The following is a 17,545-nucleotide window of genomic DNA, read 5'->3' as shown; positions in this document are numbered from 1 at the left end:
GCTAGATAGATTAGTTGCATCATTTTTCCACTTTTCACTGTGGCGCACCTCACTGCGGTTGAAAACACAACGCCAGTGCCAAAGAAAGCAGGGAGCACGTTGGGACCACACGGGAATGTATGCGCATGAGCGATGACTGCTGCTTTTTCAGATGCAGATTACAGCTCACGAGGTCATGCTGTCCCATAGTTATCCATATTTACAACTTTTTTTTGCGAGCGAACACACAATTATCTTCAAATATCCTGTAGGCTTGAACTTATCCGCTGACCAGTAATCGTTTCAGTCAATGCTTGAACCCATCATCGCATTTTCAAACAGCCTGAGAACATCTACTGCCCTAGAATTTGCATTTTTGCAGAAACATCAAGCAATAATTGACGAAGGGTTACACTGCGAGAGCCAAATCACTTACGTTGCACTCAGATGAGTCAGAAATGTGCTGTTCGAAATTGGCACTGCTTTGGACCTTATACACATCCCAGACTTCTGCACTTTGTAGTGAAGCAGATGAATATGCATGTTAGACAGGTCTCCATCACCTGCCACCGATGCGAGAGGCTCGAGTTGTGTTACTGCCCGTCTCATGGCTCCTCAACACCAGGCATGAAACCCCTATTATAGTTGGTAGAGTTACTCAATAGGATTCAAGACTACAGCCATGGAGCTCCGAGGCTGCAGTCTACCTACTACGATCACAAACGACACAAGCGTTCAACAGCCTCCGGTGTTACTGGCTTGCATATTTTTTCGTGCGATGCGCCAGCAAGATTCCGTTTTCTTCGTCGGCATCATCAATCAGGACGTCGAAAACACGCTACATTTGTACGATTGGGTGAGCCGAAAGAAGAATAGCGATGAGAGCATAAGGCTTAAGAACATCATATTCTACCTGACAGATGTTGCGAACCTGTGAAACACCACGCCCTGCCCCCTGGAAGCTTCGAGAATAGCAATGTCTTCGCAATAGAAATAGTAATAGAAAGCCAACACCATCGACTCTTTAGCCAAAGGTAAAAGTGGAATAATAAGTAACCAATTTTTATAGCCGACGACAAACGCTTTGCACTTCTGTATAAACATATTACATGCTCATCATTTTCCTATGTAATATACTTCTTAGCACAGTACGAAAGCTTGCGATGCGGTGTACAATAAAACAGGTCTTCCAATTAATAGACGAGGCCTTCCAGTCGCACCGATTGTGCTGTTTGAGTCATTTCACTCACATATTTGAACAGGGGAATAGGAGGAGATTCTTTACTTCCAAAGAGGCTACGTGCTATTTCAGGAAGCTGCAAACATATTACCTAGTTCCGCTCTCTCAGTCTAAATACCGAAGGATACCCAGTAGCACATACCGAGTATCCCAAGTTGGCATAAAAACTGTTCATCGAAGCGGGGGCGCATACCGAGTGGCACATACCCACTGACCCTAGTTTGGTCAAAGAGGCTCCTTGAAGGGCGCACGTCCCCAGTGGCGTTAAACGGTTTCACGGAAGAGAGGCACATGCCCATGAGTCCGATACGCAGTGACGCAAGTTCATGCGACGGTTATCACTGCGTGAACATCTAAGGCTACTGCCGTAGAAAATTTTTCTGTGTGTCTGTGACGCGTGGCACAATGTACTCCATAAGCGAGAAGAGATGGGCGTTAACTGATGGGCCCGATTTTTGGTAGTCATATCATAAGAAGCCAACAAACACTGACACCAAGGACAACATAGGGGAAATTACTTGTGCCTAATCAATGAAATAAAGAAACAATAAATTAATGGAAATGAGAGCGGATGAAAAACAACTTGCCGCAGGTGGGGAATGATCCCACAACCTTCGGATTACGCAAGCTGTGCTCCACCAATTGAGCTACCACGGTGCTGTTTCCGCATCCGCTTTCTTGGGTATTTGTGTTTCCTAGCAGAACCCAGAAAATTTTAGCCAGCGCTCCCACTTTCAGACCTTGGCGGCGGATGCGGAACATCCTTTCTGCGGTAGGCGTCACGAGAACGGGATCTTCATGGGTGAACCCAACCGGTCAATAAACCTACACATGCTACCTGAATGCATCAATGTCGCCGGATTCGACACACTCGTTATTTAATAAACGAGAAGAACAGGGGCTAACCGAGCGATACCATTTTTATTAGTAATATCACAAGAAGCCAACAAACACTGACACCAAGGACAACATACGGAAGATTACGTGTGCTTAATAAATAAAATAAAGAAATTGTGAATAACAGCGCGGGTTGTAGCCTCTTTCGTCCTACATCGCTTCATCCTTCGACACGGCGCACCCCGCGAACTCCGCAGCGATCGAGGTCGCGCCTTCCTCTGCAAAGTGCTCGAAAGTTTGCGTTCGGAATGCCACATTATTCATCGGAAAAACAAGGCATACCATCCCCAGAATAACGGGCTCACAGAGGGATTTACCCGCCGTGGTTGCTCAGTGGCTATGGTGTTGGGCTGCTGAGCACGAGGTCGCGGGATCAAATCCCGGCGACGGCGGCCGCTTTTCGATGGGGGCGAAATGCGAAAACACCCGTGTGCTTAGATTTAGGTGCACGTTAAAGAACCCCAGGTGGTCGAAATTTCCGGAGTCCTCCACTACGGCGTGCCTCATAATCAGAAAGTGGTTTTGGCACGTAAAACCCCAAATATTATTACAGAGGGATTTAATCGCACACTTGGAGATATGCTTTCGTTGTACGTGGCATCTGATGACGGTAACTGGGAGCACATCCTTCCATTCTTTACGTTCGGGTACAACATGGCGTGCCAAGCCACTACCGGGAGTTTCACCCTTCTTCCTCCTGTATGGCCGCGAGGCTAGGCATACCATCGATATGCTCCTTCCGTACCCTCGTGACGCCTCCGAGTGTCTACCTATGTCCGACGTCGCCCAAGCCGAAGGATGCCGCCAGCTAGCGCGATCCTTTACGGCAGAGCAACAGCAGCGCCAGACAGAAAACCGCACTGACTCGCTTCCAAACACCACCTACGCTCCAGGCGTTTTTGTGTGGCTGTATGTCACTTTCCAAACGCCAGGGCTTTCCTCGAAAGTCGTCCCAAAATTCGAAGGGCATTACCGAGTATTGGAGCAAACATCGCCTCGAATTTTCTCATTGAACCACTGTCACCACCTGACGACTTGCGACGGCATGCACGTGACATTGTCCACGTCTCGCGTCTCAAGCCCTACCACGACCCTCTGCCTCTCGATTTTAAGGCGCCAGGATGGCTCTTTATGTTCGGGGGGAGATTGTTCAGAAGAAGACACGCATCACTGCACAGCCGCATCACCAATGCGCCACTCGGCTCGGCTCACGCTGTTGATTGTTGGCGTCGTCTTGGACAGTGCTTCGGGCTGTCTCGCCGTTCCTTGTCGCTGGGCTTTTGCATAAGGAGTTGCAAGTAAACCTATTCTCAAAACGATAAATAATGGAAATGACAGTGGATGAAAAAAACAACTTGCCGCAGGTTAGGAACGATCCCACAACCTTCGCATTTCGCGTGCTATTCTCTACCAATTGAGCTACCGCGGCGCCGTTTCGCCATCCACTTTCTTGGGTATTTATATTCTCTAGTAGAACCCTGGCTGTGTTAGCCAGCACCCCCACTCACAGACATTGGCGGCGGCCTTCTGTCTCAGGCCTGACGAGAACGGGATCACGTTCTCATGATTATATCGTGAAATTAAGGGTTAGTGAAATTACATACACCTACATTTGAATGATTATAACATTAAATTGATGAAGGATAATAAGGAATATTTATGGGCAATTAAAATCACATGAGATATCTGTAATAATTAGATTACGTTACTTACGCCTAATAAACAATAATAGGAACAAATAATATTTATTAGTTTACCAATACTTAACCCTAATTTATGATTATTACGATTGCAATGTTATCGCCCAATAAGATTAATTCTGCTCATGAGGTTAAACGAGTAGGTTTTGGCAACATGTTATCGAATACATGCCGCACATTGCATCATCGTTGACACAGTGAGTCGCGGTGAGCGTACCTCGGTCACTCAATTATTCATTGAATGAGTGCAAGATCAGAGACGCGAAATAATGTTTACTCATTATCTTACAAGTCGCACTAGGGAATTTCTGCAGTAACCTTATCGAAGTCGGTTCGCACAGCACTGCAGCGTTAGGCTTTACTCGTGGTACCACGTACTTGCTAGTGAGTCGAGTAGGCGTGGGTCTGGAAAAGTGGTTAGAGAGAGACATAGATTGACACAGCGCCTCTGTCGCGTGCCCCTTTTTCTGTGTCCCGTTTAGCGCTGTTTGCTGAAGTATATGTTCATAATAAGGAGGCCGGCTAGCCACAATTCTGAAGCTCACTTTCTTGGCGCGTTAATGGGAATTAGCTACATATATGCAATACTACAAATATTGTGATATACCGGCTGTGACGCCATACTCCCAGGCGAACAAGAAGCAACAAGAATCGCCCACTATCAGAACCGAAAATTTTACGTCAGCTGCCCTGCACAGAAGACTACCTATTACGCTTTTCTCAAATTTGTGAGGTCTACCATCCTACTTAATAGACAAAGGATGGCACCTGCTGCCACTGGATTGCTTGGTGCATTACTTAGTTCTCCCTCGTATCCCCTCTTTCGTTTTCTGTCCCCTTAAACTTCCTTCACCGCAGAGCAGCCAGCGAGAACTACATCTAGTTAATATTCACGCCTTTCCATACATCATTTGTTCTTTCGTCGGCCACATGTATTTATAGCATAAAACAGTCTGTAGAAAATGTGAATCTTTGCAACATTTAACCAAAACGGGTGTAGTAAATTTATGTTTGTTTCTGTAGTGCGTTTGGTTCAGTGATGCAACATAAACTGTCATGCTAACTGTGTCTAAGAATGCGGTTATATGTTGCTCGCAATGGCGTTACTACGATGCAATTCCGAAGTTTACGGTGTGTTCGCTCATAGCTACACCACGCTTAGGCATTTAGGTGCCATTTGCAGCAAGGTACACTATCTGGCTCTTGTTGTTACCTTTTCCGAATCCTAGTAGCGTAACAATGAGCCCATACTAATTCATGTTGCCTCTTACCTACAATAAAATAGTTATGTCAGTTTACAAATGTGATGGTATGTGCAAATGTCCCAGTACTTAAGGTAACCTTGTATATAATATCTGCGATATACATCAACTATTAACTTGCCCAAGTACAAACATAATATGCAATATTTCCACCCTCTCAAATAAAAGCTATTAATGTATCATCAAGCTGGTCATCACATAGTAACTAATTACCTCATGCTCGTTAATCTGGTGGGAAAACACAGGAGTTCATATATATACATAATGAGCAGCTAGGGCCGCCTAAATTATGTCTGTTCCAGGACTACGTCGAAAATTGAGCAGGAAATATTTTTAGCTTGAGGGTCCCTTGCCTATTAAAAATATACCACTAGTGTAGCGTGCATTTAATCTAGTATGATTGTATTTACTCATATGTTTACCGTTACCAGCGTATGTTCCGATGTAAGAGTATTAGCGATGTTTATCTTGCCTTTGTTTAGTAAAAACGATTGGCGCTTTTATTTTTGTAGGCGAATCAAGTTTGTGCTCTATAAATCACTCATTGTAACGCATGCTTTTAAGTCCGTCATATGAGGTATAACAGTCGTAGTTAAAGGTCATTGAATATGACTGGCTTGCCTTAGCAAACAAACAAAAAAAGATAATACGAATGCAGAATTGCCAGTCAAGCTGTGGTATTCAGTTGAACTTCAAGAGAAAAATTATCAACACAACATGAACCTCCTGCCTTTTTAAGGAAAAAAAGTATTCACTGAAAGACAAGCCGTTTGTAACTGAACATATTTTTAAACGCTCTAGAAGGGAATTCTTCCTCCTAGACTACGCTACGATACTACTACGCTACTATTCAAAGAGTACGCTACTATTCAAATGTAGTTTCTATTACTTACCTGCCACTAGCCATAAAATAGTACTTAAATTCATAGTCGGTCTTGTTAAGGAACATCGTTTTTGTATAGATACATGTACTATTATCTATATTGTCTGTACGTTTCAGCAACCAAACAGGATCAGATGTGTTAAGTGCCTGGAACAGAAATAAAACTGTATTTCCTTCAAGTCCATGATAGCTTCTTAGTACAGGTGAAATAGGAAGAAAGCAGACCCAACGAACCGAAATCTTACTAAAGGAAAACCACCAGGAAAGCCACGAGTACATTTTACTAATTTTGCGTTATTTTATAAGGCACAAAAATATTTATAGGCGCATTATTTGAGTTTCATAGGAAAACAGGTGATGATGGCGTAATTAATACAATAGCACTTTTCCTCAGCAGCAAGTTTTTGTTGCGACGTTCCTTTGAGGAAAGTGCACTAAAATCATAAATGGCAATAGCAGCATTCTTGTACTTATTCCTGATCCTAAAGAATAGAGCTTGTACTGTGAAAGTGAATGTAAAAGAGAAATTACCCGTCCCTTGAAACTTTTCACTTGGGGAGGCAGCGCTGAGAAATGGAGGTCAATTTTATATTGGGAGACATTTAGTGCTTTCTGTGCATTGCTTGAAAGTTGCAGATTGTTTTTGTTTGTCCCGCTATGTAGTGTAAGCACCAGAGTGTTGAATTTGCTAGTTCTGGTAGGGTGAGGTAAGGTGACGACAAAATTATGGTGACATGCTCAGAATTTCTACCTACGAAAGCACACCTCAATTTGAACTTCCAACGGCGGCTATGTTGCGTTACGGAACGACACAACAGTCATCTGCATACAAGTGCACAAATACTGCCACGACTCTATGAAAATGTTGTTTTCACATGCTTTTCATTGTGCAGGTTAACGTGTCCATGGAAACAAGCATCCGCTCGCCCTTGCAAAAAATATTGAGAAGGCACTGAAATATCATTGATCAATGTTGAGTTTTTTATTGAGGAGTAGTTGAGTTTGTCGGAGAATTGTTGGGTGAGTGTTGAGGACTTGAATATTGGCCACTGAAATTTAATTGGAACAACATTGGGTGTCTCAAAGTTGAATAATTGTTAAGTTACCATTGAAAGTCCATTGTGCTTTGACGGCTCGTTGTGTTCGTTTTGTGGAATGGTTGTTGGGTTACCATTGATGCTGCATTGAACTGACGTTGTGGTAGTTCTGTTGAGCTGTTGTTGAGTTATTATTGCCACAGCACTGAAAAGTACATTGTGGCCCACTTGAGATGGCATTGAGATTTCAGAAGTCGCCATTGAAATATGATATGCATTTCGTTGGGCTAGTGGATTTTTATTCTTATATTGAAATTGCCTTGCTATTCACACTTGCGTGCCCCGGTACCTGCTCATAAATTTCCCAAACACAAACAAAAGCAAAGGAGCGACTGATCAATTTGAAGTACCTTTATTTACAGTAAAGATGCGTTCACATGAAACATTATTACAATACATAAGCCACCACTACATCGAACCTGAAGATATAGGCTAGTACCTACTGTAGTGTAAATACATCTGAAAAACTTATACATATGAATTCTATCAAAACGATCATTGTGGTCTTCACTTGCGACTTAAGTTTATGAATAGAAAGCAAAGCGACTCAAAAGGCAGGGCTTAAGCATACCTTTGTAACAACAACTTTGAACTCATGAACACTTCTGGCTGCTTGCGCGTGAATACAGAAAATGCATCTGAATAGGTTACATTAAAATGTTTTGCACATTAACACATCACAGGAAGAGTTACGGCTGACTGTGAGAAGGCAAAATAACTGACTTGAAACAAATGGCTTCACGTAAATATATACAAGCTTTAGCACACGTCTTTCACCGCGATTAAAATTTAATGAAGTACCAAAGTAAACGTGTCTGAGCTTTCTCTTCGAGATGTATATATTTTCGTTGCCCAATTATTTTATAAAATAACATCACTCAACTGAGCTATTGACGAGACATCATTTAGAAAGTTGTCGGGCATGGTGAACACCTGAATCACACGTTTCTGACGAGCCAGGTTTGCTTTCTTCAGAAATAAACTTGTAAAGCTGTTGTGTACTGAATGCAGCTTATCTCCCTGGCACAAGTCAAGACCAAACATTACACCATTTGATTATGTTAATTTGGGATACAGAAGAGTTTGTTGGTGGCATTTCATCAATTTAGTGAGCTCATTTTCAGTTAATTTTTCTGGACACTTTTCGGGGCCTTTTTCACTATACCCAGCAACCGTACCTCAGTCAATAATGAGATAAGGCAAGGCTAATACTTTGAACGATAAGAGAAAACATAATTATTTAGCACAGGAAAGACTTAGTAACACACGCTAACACAATTCTAAACAGCCAAATAAATAGTCACCTGCGCTTGCAGTATCAAGTACCTCAGAAATAGTCATAAAGGATGAGATAAGGTTCCAATGACTGGACAGCCAGATTGGTCAGACAGTGAAAAACGGAAATAAATGCGTATACGAAACACCAATCACCTCAATTGCGCAGGTAAAATGTTATTAAAATGCCACCAGAATTTTATTACATAAAATACATAAAGGTTGCATAAAAATTGGGACAAAGCAGTAGCAAATACGGAGGGAGATACAGCACCCGTGTTGAAAAAAACAAGTTATGTAAATGCATATTTAAGCTCACGACAATTTTTTCTCCAATATATACAAAAAGAACACATGCACTTACGGCAAAAAAAGGTTTCTGCGCCTGCAGAATGCAGCACAGTACAAAGCAGCGTCATGAGAACCGAAAAGTGGAGCTTAGTATGTTTAAAAACTACGAATGCTTGCATACCTACAAACAGGCAGGTGACATGTCATGCCTTGAATGGATGAAGTTCATAAATCTTACACACAAATGAAGTTACCATCACTCTTATTGGCTTCTTCAGGGGACTCCTTGAAGTAAAGTTCACGAGGGCTGCAATGTGGGCTTGTTGCATCTTTAAGGGGAGTACGGAAGCGCGTTTAAAAGACGGGACAAAAGAAGACACATAGCGACACACACAGCGCTGCGTGTGTCCCTATGTGTCTTCTTTTGTCCCGTCTTTCAATCGCGCTAGCGTAGTCCCCTTCAAGATTCCTTGAAGTTGAACTAGAAAAATGTACATTTGTTAAAAACAAAGAGAAGGTAAGACCCTATAGCGTTCTTCCTGAAATAAACAGCTCAGATAACTTCATGTATCAATTCTGTGGACACTTCGCCAATTCGGTGTAGATTTACATTTGACAAGCACCCAAACAGAGACGAGAAGGATGAATTAAGGTAGGAACACACATGAACGCTGACCTTAACTAGAAGTTTATTCGTGAAGACAGATTTTAAACACGCTGGCCTACTTACCAAAGAAAAAGCCATGGATGCGCAGCAGAAACAGCCCGGCACAACAAAAAAGGACCGAAATATATGTCCTTTAGACTAAACATGTGCGTCAAAAACTAAAAAAAAACACAACAGAAAGGTTTGTCCTATAAGTGATATTAACGAGAAATACTTTAGCTTTTTCGAAAGATTTGTCCGATAGTTTCATGTTTTTCACGCACGTTTATTCTACATGACATGGTATTTCATATATTTTCTTGTCGCACGGGGCTGTTTCTGCCACGCATGCACGGCTTTTTACCTTTGTCAAGTTGACCAGAGTGTTTAATACCTGTCTTCAAAAATAAACTTTGAGTTGATCTTGCGCTCGTGTGTGCTGCTACCTATTTCTTCATCCGTCTCTGTTCGCGCTGCTGTTTCCAGTACAGCACGTATCACTTGGTTAGGGTAATAAACATTCTCACAAGCAAAAGGAAATACCTCGCCTCAAAAGGTAGCCCATCATTTACTACTAAAAGCCAGAGCAAATCTAAAGTAAGCCTTCACAGCATCCACGCGGCTGCTGGTACACCACAGGACAGCACAAAAAATAGCTAAAATCCCACTTGATGGAGAGTGGCAACAAAGATGTGAGCTTGCTAATGAATCAGCCACATTTCAACAGGTGTCTCTTGCACGACACCAAGCTGCTCTTGACGTAGAACACTTTAGCACCTGGGCATTTGCTGCATGCCTAACCTGTGAGAAGGGAATGCGGACAGAAAATAAGATTACGCGGATTAAGGATCTGCTACGCACTGCACATAACTACGCAAAACTAGAAGTACACGCGATATTGGCAAGTTAAAATTTCCGACTCTTTACAAGTGCCGTCGAAAAAAGGAAGAAATGGTTTGCTACGGTAAATGGTAGGTAAGAGACGCACAGCGATGTTTCACAGAGGGGAAATATATTCCCGGCTCTCTCGCAGAACCAAAGACCACACGACAGTGCATAGCAGATATCGAATCTTTGGGTAGAAGTCCAGCAGCAGGAATGACCTAAACATACGCCGAGAGCGATGCGAGCGTGAGCGTGCCTGTACGAGTGAGAACATGTACCGCTTCTTTGAAGCGAGCCGCTCCGGCGCGGCTCCGATCATCCCACGTGATTTGTGTGTAGAATGTGGCGTACACGCCCTTGCGCGTTTTGCGCGGTAGCATCTGCGTAGTGAGCTAGCTTCACACTGCGTCATTCTTCGCCGCGCAAACGGTGCTCGAGTGCGACGCTTAGCTCGAGGCGACAGCGCGCCGACTGGCGCTCCTTTCGCTTATGCAAGCAACGCACATTCTGATCGGTCTAGCTCAAAGAGGCAGCAGAGAGCGGTGGTACGTTTCGGTTGTCGTCTATTAAAATTGTACAGCACGCCTTCAACGGCAAATCGCCGCGCTAGATCAAGATGCTGACTGCGGCAGTTTTGGCGGTGATAGGCGATAAGGCGAGCCCGTCGGCGGCTGTGTTCTTTGCCGACGTTGTCACCACACCTCCGTTCATTTGCGCTGTGTATCCGTTTACAGTCACCGCGCGGAAGCTGCGACTTATTGGTTGGCCGTTCTCCTCAAATCCCGAAGAGGCCAAATATATTTTGCGGTGCGCCACATCATTATCTGCAACCTAAATCGAGGCGTGCTTAACCGCTACGGCACAAGAGGTGATCGCACTAACCGTACGGTATACGATGAGCCACTACGGTTTAAAACAAAAAATAATTGTGGTGTTCTATGTGCCAAATCAACGATCTGATTATGAGGCAGGTCGTAGTTGGGGACTCCGTATTAATTTTCACTTCCTTGAATTTTTACGTGCATACAATGCACAATGCAGGAGCGTTTTTGCATTCTGCTCCTTTGGAATGCGGCCGCTGCAGGGATCGCATCCACGACCTCGAGCCCCAAATTACCACGGCGGCCGCCATAGTTACGAAATACGTAAGCGTGAAGTGCAACACTGCCTTTCGGTACGAGTGTGGTACAAGCATAGCAGAGCTGCACACCTGCTGCACAATTATTTGTCACGGTTCTCCTGACCTCGTAGTGCCTGCCTAAATACCTTGAAAGGCAGCGCGCCTCTCACATAACGGAACGCGTGAACAAGCGCTTACACGGCCCACGTGAGCCCCTATGAAAGATGGCGTAGCCACTGTACAAAATTATCACTGCGCAGAGAAACTGATCCTTATGTTCCAATTGTGTTCTCTCATACAAATTCAGGAAACGTTGCTAGACACGAACAAATGAAGCTATGCAATTTTACGCACGTGGGGCGCCGCTGCCTCTTCGCCTACCCTTGTTTCAACCGAAGTGACGGCGGCAGCGCATTAGTATGGCGCGCTTTCGCTACGGGGCATACCGTTTGCTTGAAGAAAGTGAACGACGTGCTTAACATCTTACGCTTGCCAATTTCAAAATTGGAAAAGGGCTAAGTGCTCAAGAAAACGAGATTACTTACCTATCTGGAGAAGTTCGGCTGCTTCTGTTTTGGGGTGCCTTCTCTCCAACAAGCATCATAACCTGCCGCGCAACTCATCAAAACAGCCAGGCTCGCACATCAGTCGAAGACTAGTAGCTGGGTAAGCCAACGACTTTAACGGATAAACGTCCTACATATCGTCGTTAAGGCATTTAACTAAAATATGCGTCATGATGTCCGAAAAGAAAAAAACTACTTTCATCAGAAAGCACGAGGTGTGAACCACCGCACTACTGCAATCAAGTAACTGAGTCCGAAAGCCGTTCACAGCTTCACTATCGTATCGTAGTACTTCATTAATGTAGTAGTTCTGTTGAAACCCGCAAGGTGGAGAGAACTAATGAATAAAGGGAAAATCAGACATCCACCTGTTCGTAGCAATTGCTACGAAGGAACTTCAACTATGAGGCTTTCCTTTCGAGGAACCCGTATGGGTTTCCTTTGTGGAACGTGCGTGGAATCTGGAAAAAGATAATGGTGCCTGCGCTAACGCTTACAAAAAGCATTCTACGCATAAAATCGGATATCTTGTCGGAACTAGAAGCTAAAAAACGATCGGTAGGTCAGTTCGGTTTCGGAACCCATGCAAAGCCTCAAATTAGGGAGCGCACTTTGACATAGGTTGGGTCCCGTTTGAAGTAAGAGAAGCGCAGTACAAAATCAGTTTTGTCGATAGAATAAGGAGCATGGATCAAAATAAATCGATCGCTAAAGTGCAAAAGTATCTGTACTTATTAAGTGTGGACACAGAATGGAGAAGGAAGAGGTCAAGAAAGTAGGCAATAAAGTACACAGTAAATCAAGTGTAAATACACAACGAGCAGTCATCAAAAATAAACTGGGGAATACAGAAGAATTGGTTGCCAAAAAGGAATACAATAAAAACATAAATGTGTACAAAAATATACAGAAAGAAAACAGAAAGAAATATCTTTACGAGAACACGAAGGAAAGTGCTTTGCTACTTGAAGCTCGAGTTGGTTGCCTAAGCAAAAGAAAGCCTGTCAGAGCAAGTATTGTAAACTTGATGAGGCATCTGTATGCTGCAGCGAAAACCTGGAGACCACTCAGCATATCCTAGCGGATTGTAAGTGGTCTGGTACAGACCACTCACATTCCGTAACCTATTCCGGAGTCCTGCACGTAACGCACACCTTGCAGAAGCACTCGGTTTTTGGATTGATGGACGCATCATCCTATCAGCAGTTAATATAAGCAAGATACTTTTTGAGTGTTGGTGAAAAAGAAAAATAGGGAAGCGGTTCAAACGACCGGATCGGCTACGGCCAAAGGTAGCGGTACAAGGTAGATATAGAAGTTTTGAGAAAGAGAAATGAGTTAGAAGGTATGTATACAAAAATGCTGTAATGAAACGCATGCATAACGTATCTGAGTAACTCAAAGAAAAAGAGGTAGACCTCGAAAGATGGAAATTAAAGACAATGAGCAATACGAGAACAAGGTGAAAGCAGGAGCTATCATTTCGACAAGTGGACTTGTCTTCTTCAAGGCGCAAGTAACTGAGTAACTCAAGTAACTCAAACAGGCTACGTTAATATTTGTCGCCGCGCCGTTTCAATGGGGATGGCAATAAACCATCACCTCCACCCGGTAGCTGATGTCGCCGTTACTAAGGCATGGGTTGAGTCGGTCCACCGAAGCGATATATGGAAACGAAACGCTAGTGTGGGCTTGAGACCCACTGCGCATACGCTGCTTCGCCTGGGCAGCGGCTGCTGAAAGCGTTCCGCGCGAACCACAAGTTTCCATGCTCTCGCTTTCTTTCTGAACAGTGAGCGACGCAACCAGTGGAAGGGCTTCGTCTGCCGCTGCGTCTAAACGAGCTGCCCGAGCCGAGAGGCTTAGCACCGCCGACTCCGAGTTGCGCCCTCCTTGTATACCAAAGTCATGGGCAATAAAATTTCAGGTCACATTCCGAAAAATACAGTGCTGTGTATGTGTGCCGTTCCTATGTAACTGCGACAGCCATTCTAAGGACAATCCAGGCGCATTTCAGTCGGACCCTATACGAAAAATCGTGGCGACGAGGGCAAGAACATCGTCTCTGGGCGCCGTATGCTGCATTCGGGAGTGAAAGTGTGCTACAGTGAATAGACGCTGGCGGCACAATCTCGCGCATAAAGGGGAGGAAAATGAGCAGGAAGCGCTTCGTATTCCGTCGTGGGCATAGACTTCGGGTGGTGGGGCGGAAGGGGAGGCGGTGTTGTATTCCAGCAGCAGCTGCGTATTCTGCGGCCGCGTGCACCCTATCCTTAAAGTGATCTGCGTTGATGTTGGAGTCTAGGTGCTTCGACGCCTAATACCTTTGCGCATGGGACATTCTCGCCTCTCTGTTTGCGTTGAAGGGATAGACAGCACGAAGGTCACTTCACTCGGTTCTGCGCGGCAAAGTATAGGTGCACCGATGATTCATACCTTGCTGCGTGCTGCGTTCTTGCCGTGAGACGAACGCGTTGCCTCCAAACGCCAGTGGCGTACACTCTACATTTCGAGTTCGAGATGGGGGGAGGGGCTCCCTGCTCTCTCCCGCTCTCTGTGTACACAAACACAAAGCGACTGTATATATATATATATATATATATATATATATATATATATATATATATATATATATATATATATATATATATATACTTATGGCTGTGGAAATCCAGCTGGCCCCGGCAGTAAAATGAAGAAACAGACTACCACTTAATTTGAATAAGCACAGTGTATTGCACTGACATTTAGGCTGGTGGATGAGCCATTGTCTGTTCCACCAGCCGAAAGGTCGGTGCAATAAACTGCGCTAATGCCACGTACGTCGTACTCTTTTTGTGCATTATATATATATATATATATATATATATATATATATATATATATATATATATATATATATATGTGTGTATATATACTGTTATAATAAGCCAACCAACACCGACACCAGAACGACATAGAGGAAATTACTGGTGCTTAATCAGTGAAATAAAGAAACGATTAATTAAAGGGATACGGACACAAAAATTGGTGGGCGGTTTTATGCGTCAGAACAAAAGTTGAACTGTTAAAAATGACGAATACAACAAGCTGCTTTGAAAAAAATAATGAGAAACACCTTTCTTTTGCGATTTTCTGTTGCGCCTTGCCTCCAAGCGGCCGCCGGGAGAAGCTGAAACTTGACGTCATGACACCCCCCCCGCGTGCCCGCGCGCGCGCGGCCAAGGTCAGCCACAGCCGGCGCAGCCTTTCCGGAGTGTCGGTCCCTTGCAGCGTTTGTTTATCGCGGTCGGCTATGTTCGCACGTGGTCTGTCTGAAACATTATCCCCGTCAGCGCTCCATGCAGGTGGTGCATCTTACACGCGTGTTCGCACGGTCGTCGATTTGGTATTGAAGCATTCTTCGTAGCGGAAGAAAATGCCCAGACATTACTGCGCCCACGGCTGTTATAACAGCATTATCGGTCGTGACACGCCGTCGCGCACGTTTCCCAGAGACAAGAAGGTGCGTGAACTTTGCATACGTGCCTGTCAGCCACCACACCCAGCATGGAGACTTCTAAAAAAATGGTTTAATTTGCGCGGACCACTTCGTCAACGATACTTATGCGACCAGCCCGGCTGTGCTCAAAAGCCTTGGCATGCTGCTCAAAAGGCTCCTGTTGAGGCGATACAATTCAAAGAGCGGGTGCTTAGTGATGCATTCGTAACTGTTAGCTGTGTTTGCCAACTTTTGTTGTTCTGGCAACAGACCCTCTCTCTTTCTGTATGCATGTAGCCGCAGCGGTGACCGCAGGAGTGCCTGTTGAAAGAAGGGAAATTACCCTTTCATTGGCTGTGCAAGAACAAATATTCTCGGCTTGTGACATAAATTGTTTACCGTGCGGATGCATGTGTTTATCACAAAACAAAATAGTCATGTTGTGTGCACTTTCGCTGCGTCTAATATTGAACGACAGCATACGAGCGCTCTTCTAATTGATCAAATATACAAAAAACAGCCAGTGAATGAACGCCAGACAACAGCATACATGTGTAGTAATCTAAAATGCGCAGCACATTTATCTACATTGCCGTTTCACACGTTGCTTTTCAACCTCAAGCAAAAAATTACGGATTTTCATAGGTCTCTGCATAGTCATACGTCGGGTTTCATGACCTGGTTGTTCGCGCAGAATTTCCCTGTTAAATGTCACAGCCAAAGACTTTCCTTTGTCTATGGCCACAGAATCGATGTAGCTAAGTGATCTGGTCGACGGGACCCTAGCGCAGCCGCCCATCTCAACGAGTTCAACCAGTAAATGGCTTCTAATGGTGCGAATGTGAAAGTAGCCGTAAACACAGGGCTATGAAACGGCTGGAAAATTGTACACATGCCGTGCCTCGTCGCGTAGAAACGAAGTGTGCAGCGATCGAAAGCCGACAGCGTAGGTAAGCACCCAGCGACGAGCTACGCTACCTACGATTCAGCCGTAATAGCTCCCTTTCTGCCTCAACGCGGGTCACGAAACTAAGCATTTTGCATCCTACGTAACATAATTTTAGGAACTGCTGCTGCTGCTGCACTTCAAGTTTACTAGAAAAAGAAATTACCATTTCGCTGGCCCGGACTGCCTGTTGAAGGCCTCCTGCTATACGTCGCCGCTTGACGCGGAACGCTCGTAACCGTAAGCTTATATTTCTTGCTAAGTTGGAACGGTCCCCGTCTGCAGACGTGTACTCATCGTTGGTAGAGGCACCAGAACCCGAATCCATGCTCGCGATTGCGGCGGCGGCGCGCCTCGAATGACCGTGGCCGGCCGGCTGGCTATCCGACGGGGGTGTCGTGACGTCACGCCTTCCAACTCGCTTGGGCCGGGCGGCGTTGCGCGCGCTCACAAAAACGCCAAAAATAAAGCCATCCGCTGGAAAATGAGCGAAGTGACTACTTGTTTTCGGTGTACTCGCACACTGAGGACTCATTTTCTGTATTATCGTAAAATGTTCAGATTTTGTGTCCACATCCCTTTAATGGAAATGGACGTGGATTAAAAACAACTTGCCTCAGGTGAGGAACGATCCAACTACCCTCGCATTTCGCGTGCGATGATCTACCAATTGAGCTACCGCGGCGCTGTTACCCCAACCACATCCTTGGGTATTTATGTTTCCTTGTAGAACCCTGGGAGTGTTAGCCAGCACCACCACTCACAGACCTTGGCGGCGGACGTGGAACATCCTTTCTGCCGCAGGCGTCACGAGAACGTGACCTTTTTGGGTGAAGACAACCGGTCAATAAGCCCGCACATGATACCTTAAGGCATCAATGTTGCCGGATCCGAGACCCCACGTTCTCATGACGCCTGCGCCAGAAAGGAGGTTGTGGGAAAGAAGGTTGTGGACGCTATATTGCTTCGGCACCGCTCGGCCAGCCGCACCAATTTGTAGCGTCATGTGATCAAACCCTCATGCCCAGATACGTACACCAGACATAACGCCTTGTAACGGGTCAGTCTCACTGCAGCCGACATTGTTCATTCATCGCACACTTGAAAGCATCACGATAACAGTGCACAATCGCCCCGTTACATGGTATTTTTTTATATTTCGCGGACTTCCTTTGGAACGCGGAAGGAAGGACTAGGTGAGATATATTGCGTTGGAAACAATTTATTAAGTAGTTTCTCAAGGTGCTCTACAACTTTGTGTATCACAGTTGGGGTCT

General features: G+C 44.8%; 1 protein-coding gene across 2 annotated transcripts in view; it reads right to left on the bottom strand.

Annotated features, from left to right (window-relative positions):
- LOC142584283 (uncharacterized) overlaps positions 1 to 17,545 on the bottom strand; it is a 94,126-nt gene that overhangs the window by 65,172 nt on the left and 11,409 nt on the right. For both annotated transcript variants that reach the window (XM_075694421.1, XM_075694420.1), the window contains exon 2: positions 5,972 to 6,108. In XM_075694421.1, coding sequence (XP_075550536.1) covers positions 5,972 to 6,108 — 137 coding nt within the window. The remainder of the gene's footprint in view (positions 1 to 5,971; positions 6,109 to 17,545) is intronic.

The sequence above is a fragment of the Dermacentor variabilis genome, chromosome 6, assembly GCF_050947875.1.
Source record: "Dermacentor variabilis isolate Ectoservices chromosome 6, ASM5094787v1, whole genome shotgun sequence".
Lineage (NCBI taxonomy): Eukaryota > Metazoa > Arthropoda > Arachnida > Ixodida > Ixodidae > Dermacentor > Dermacentor variabilis.
This window is presented reverse-complemented; position numbering and strand designations above follow the sequence as displayed.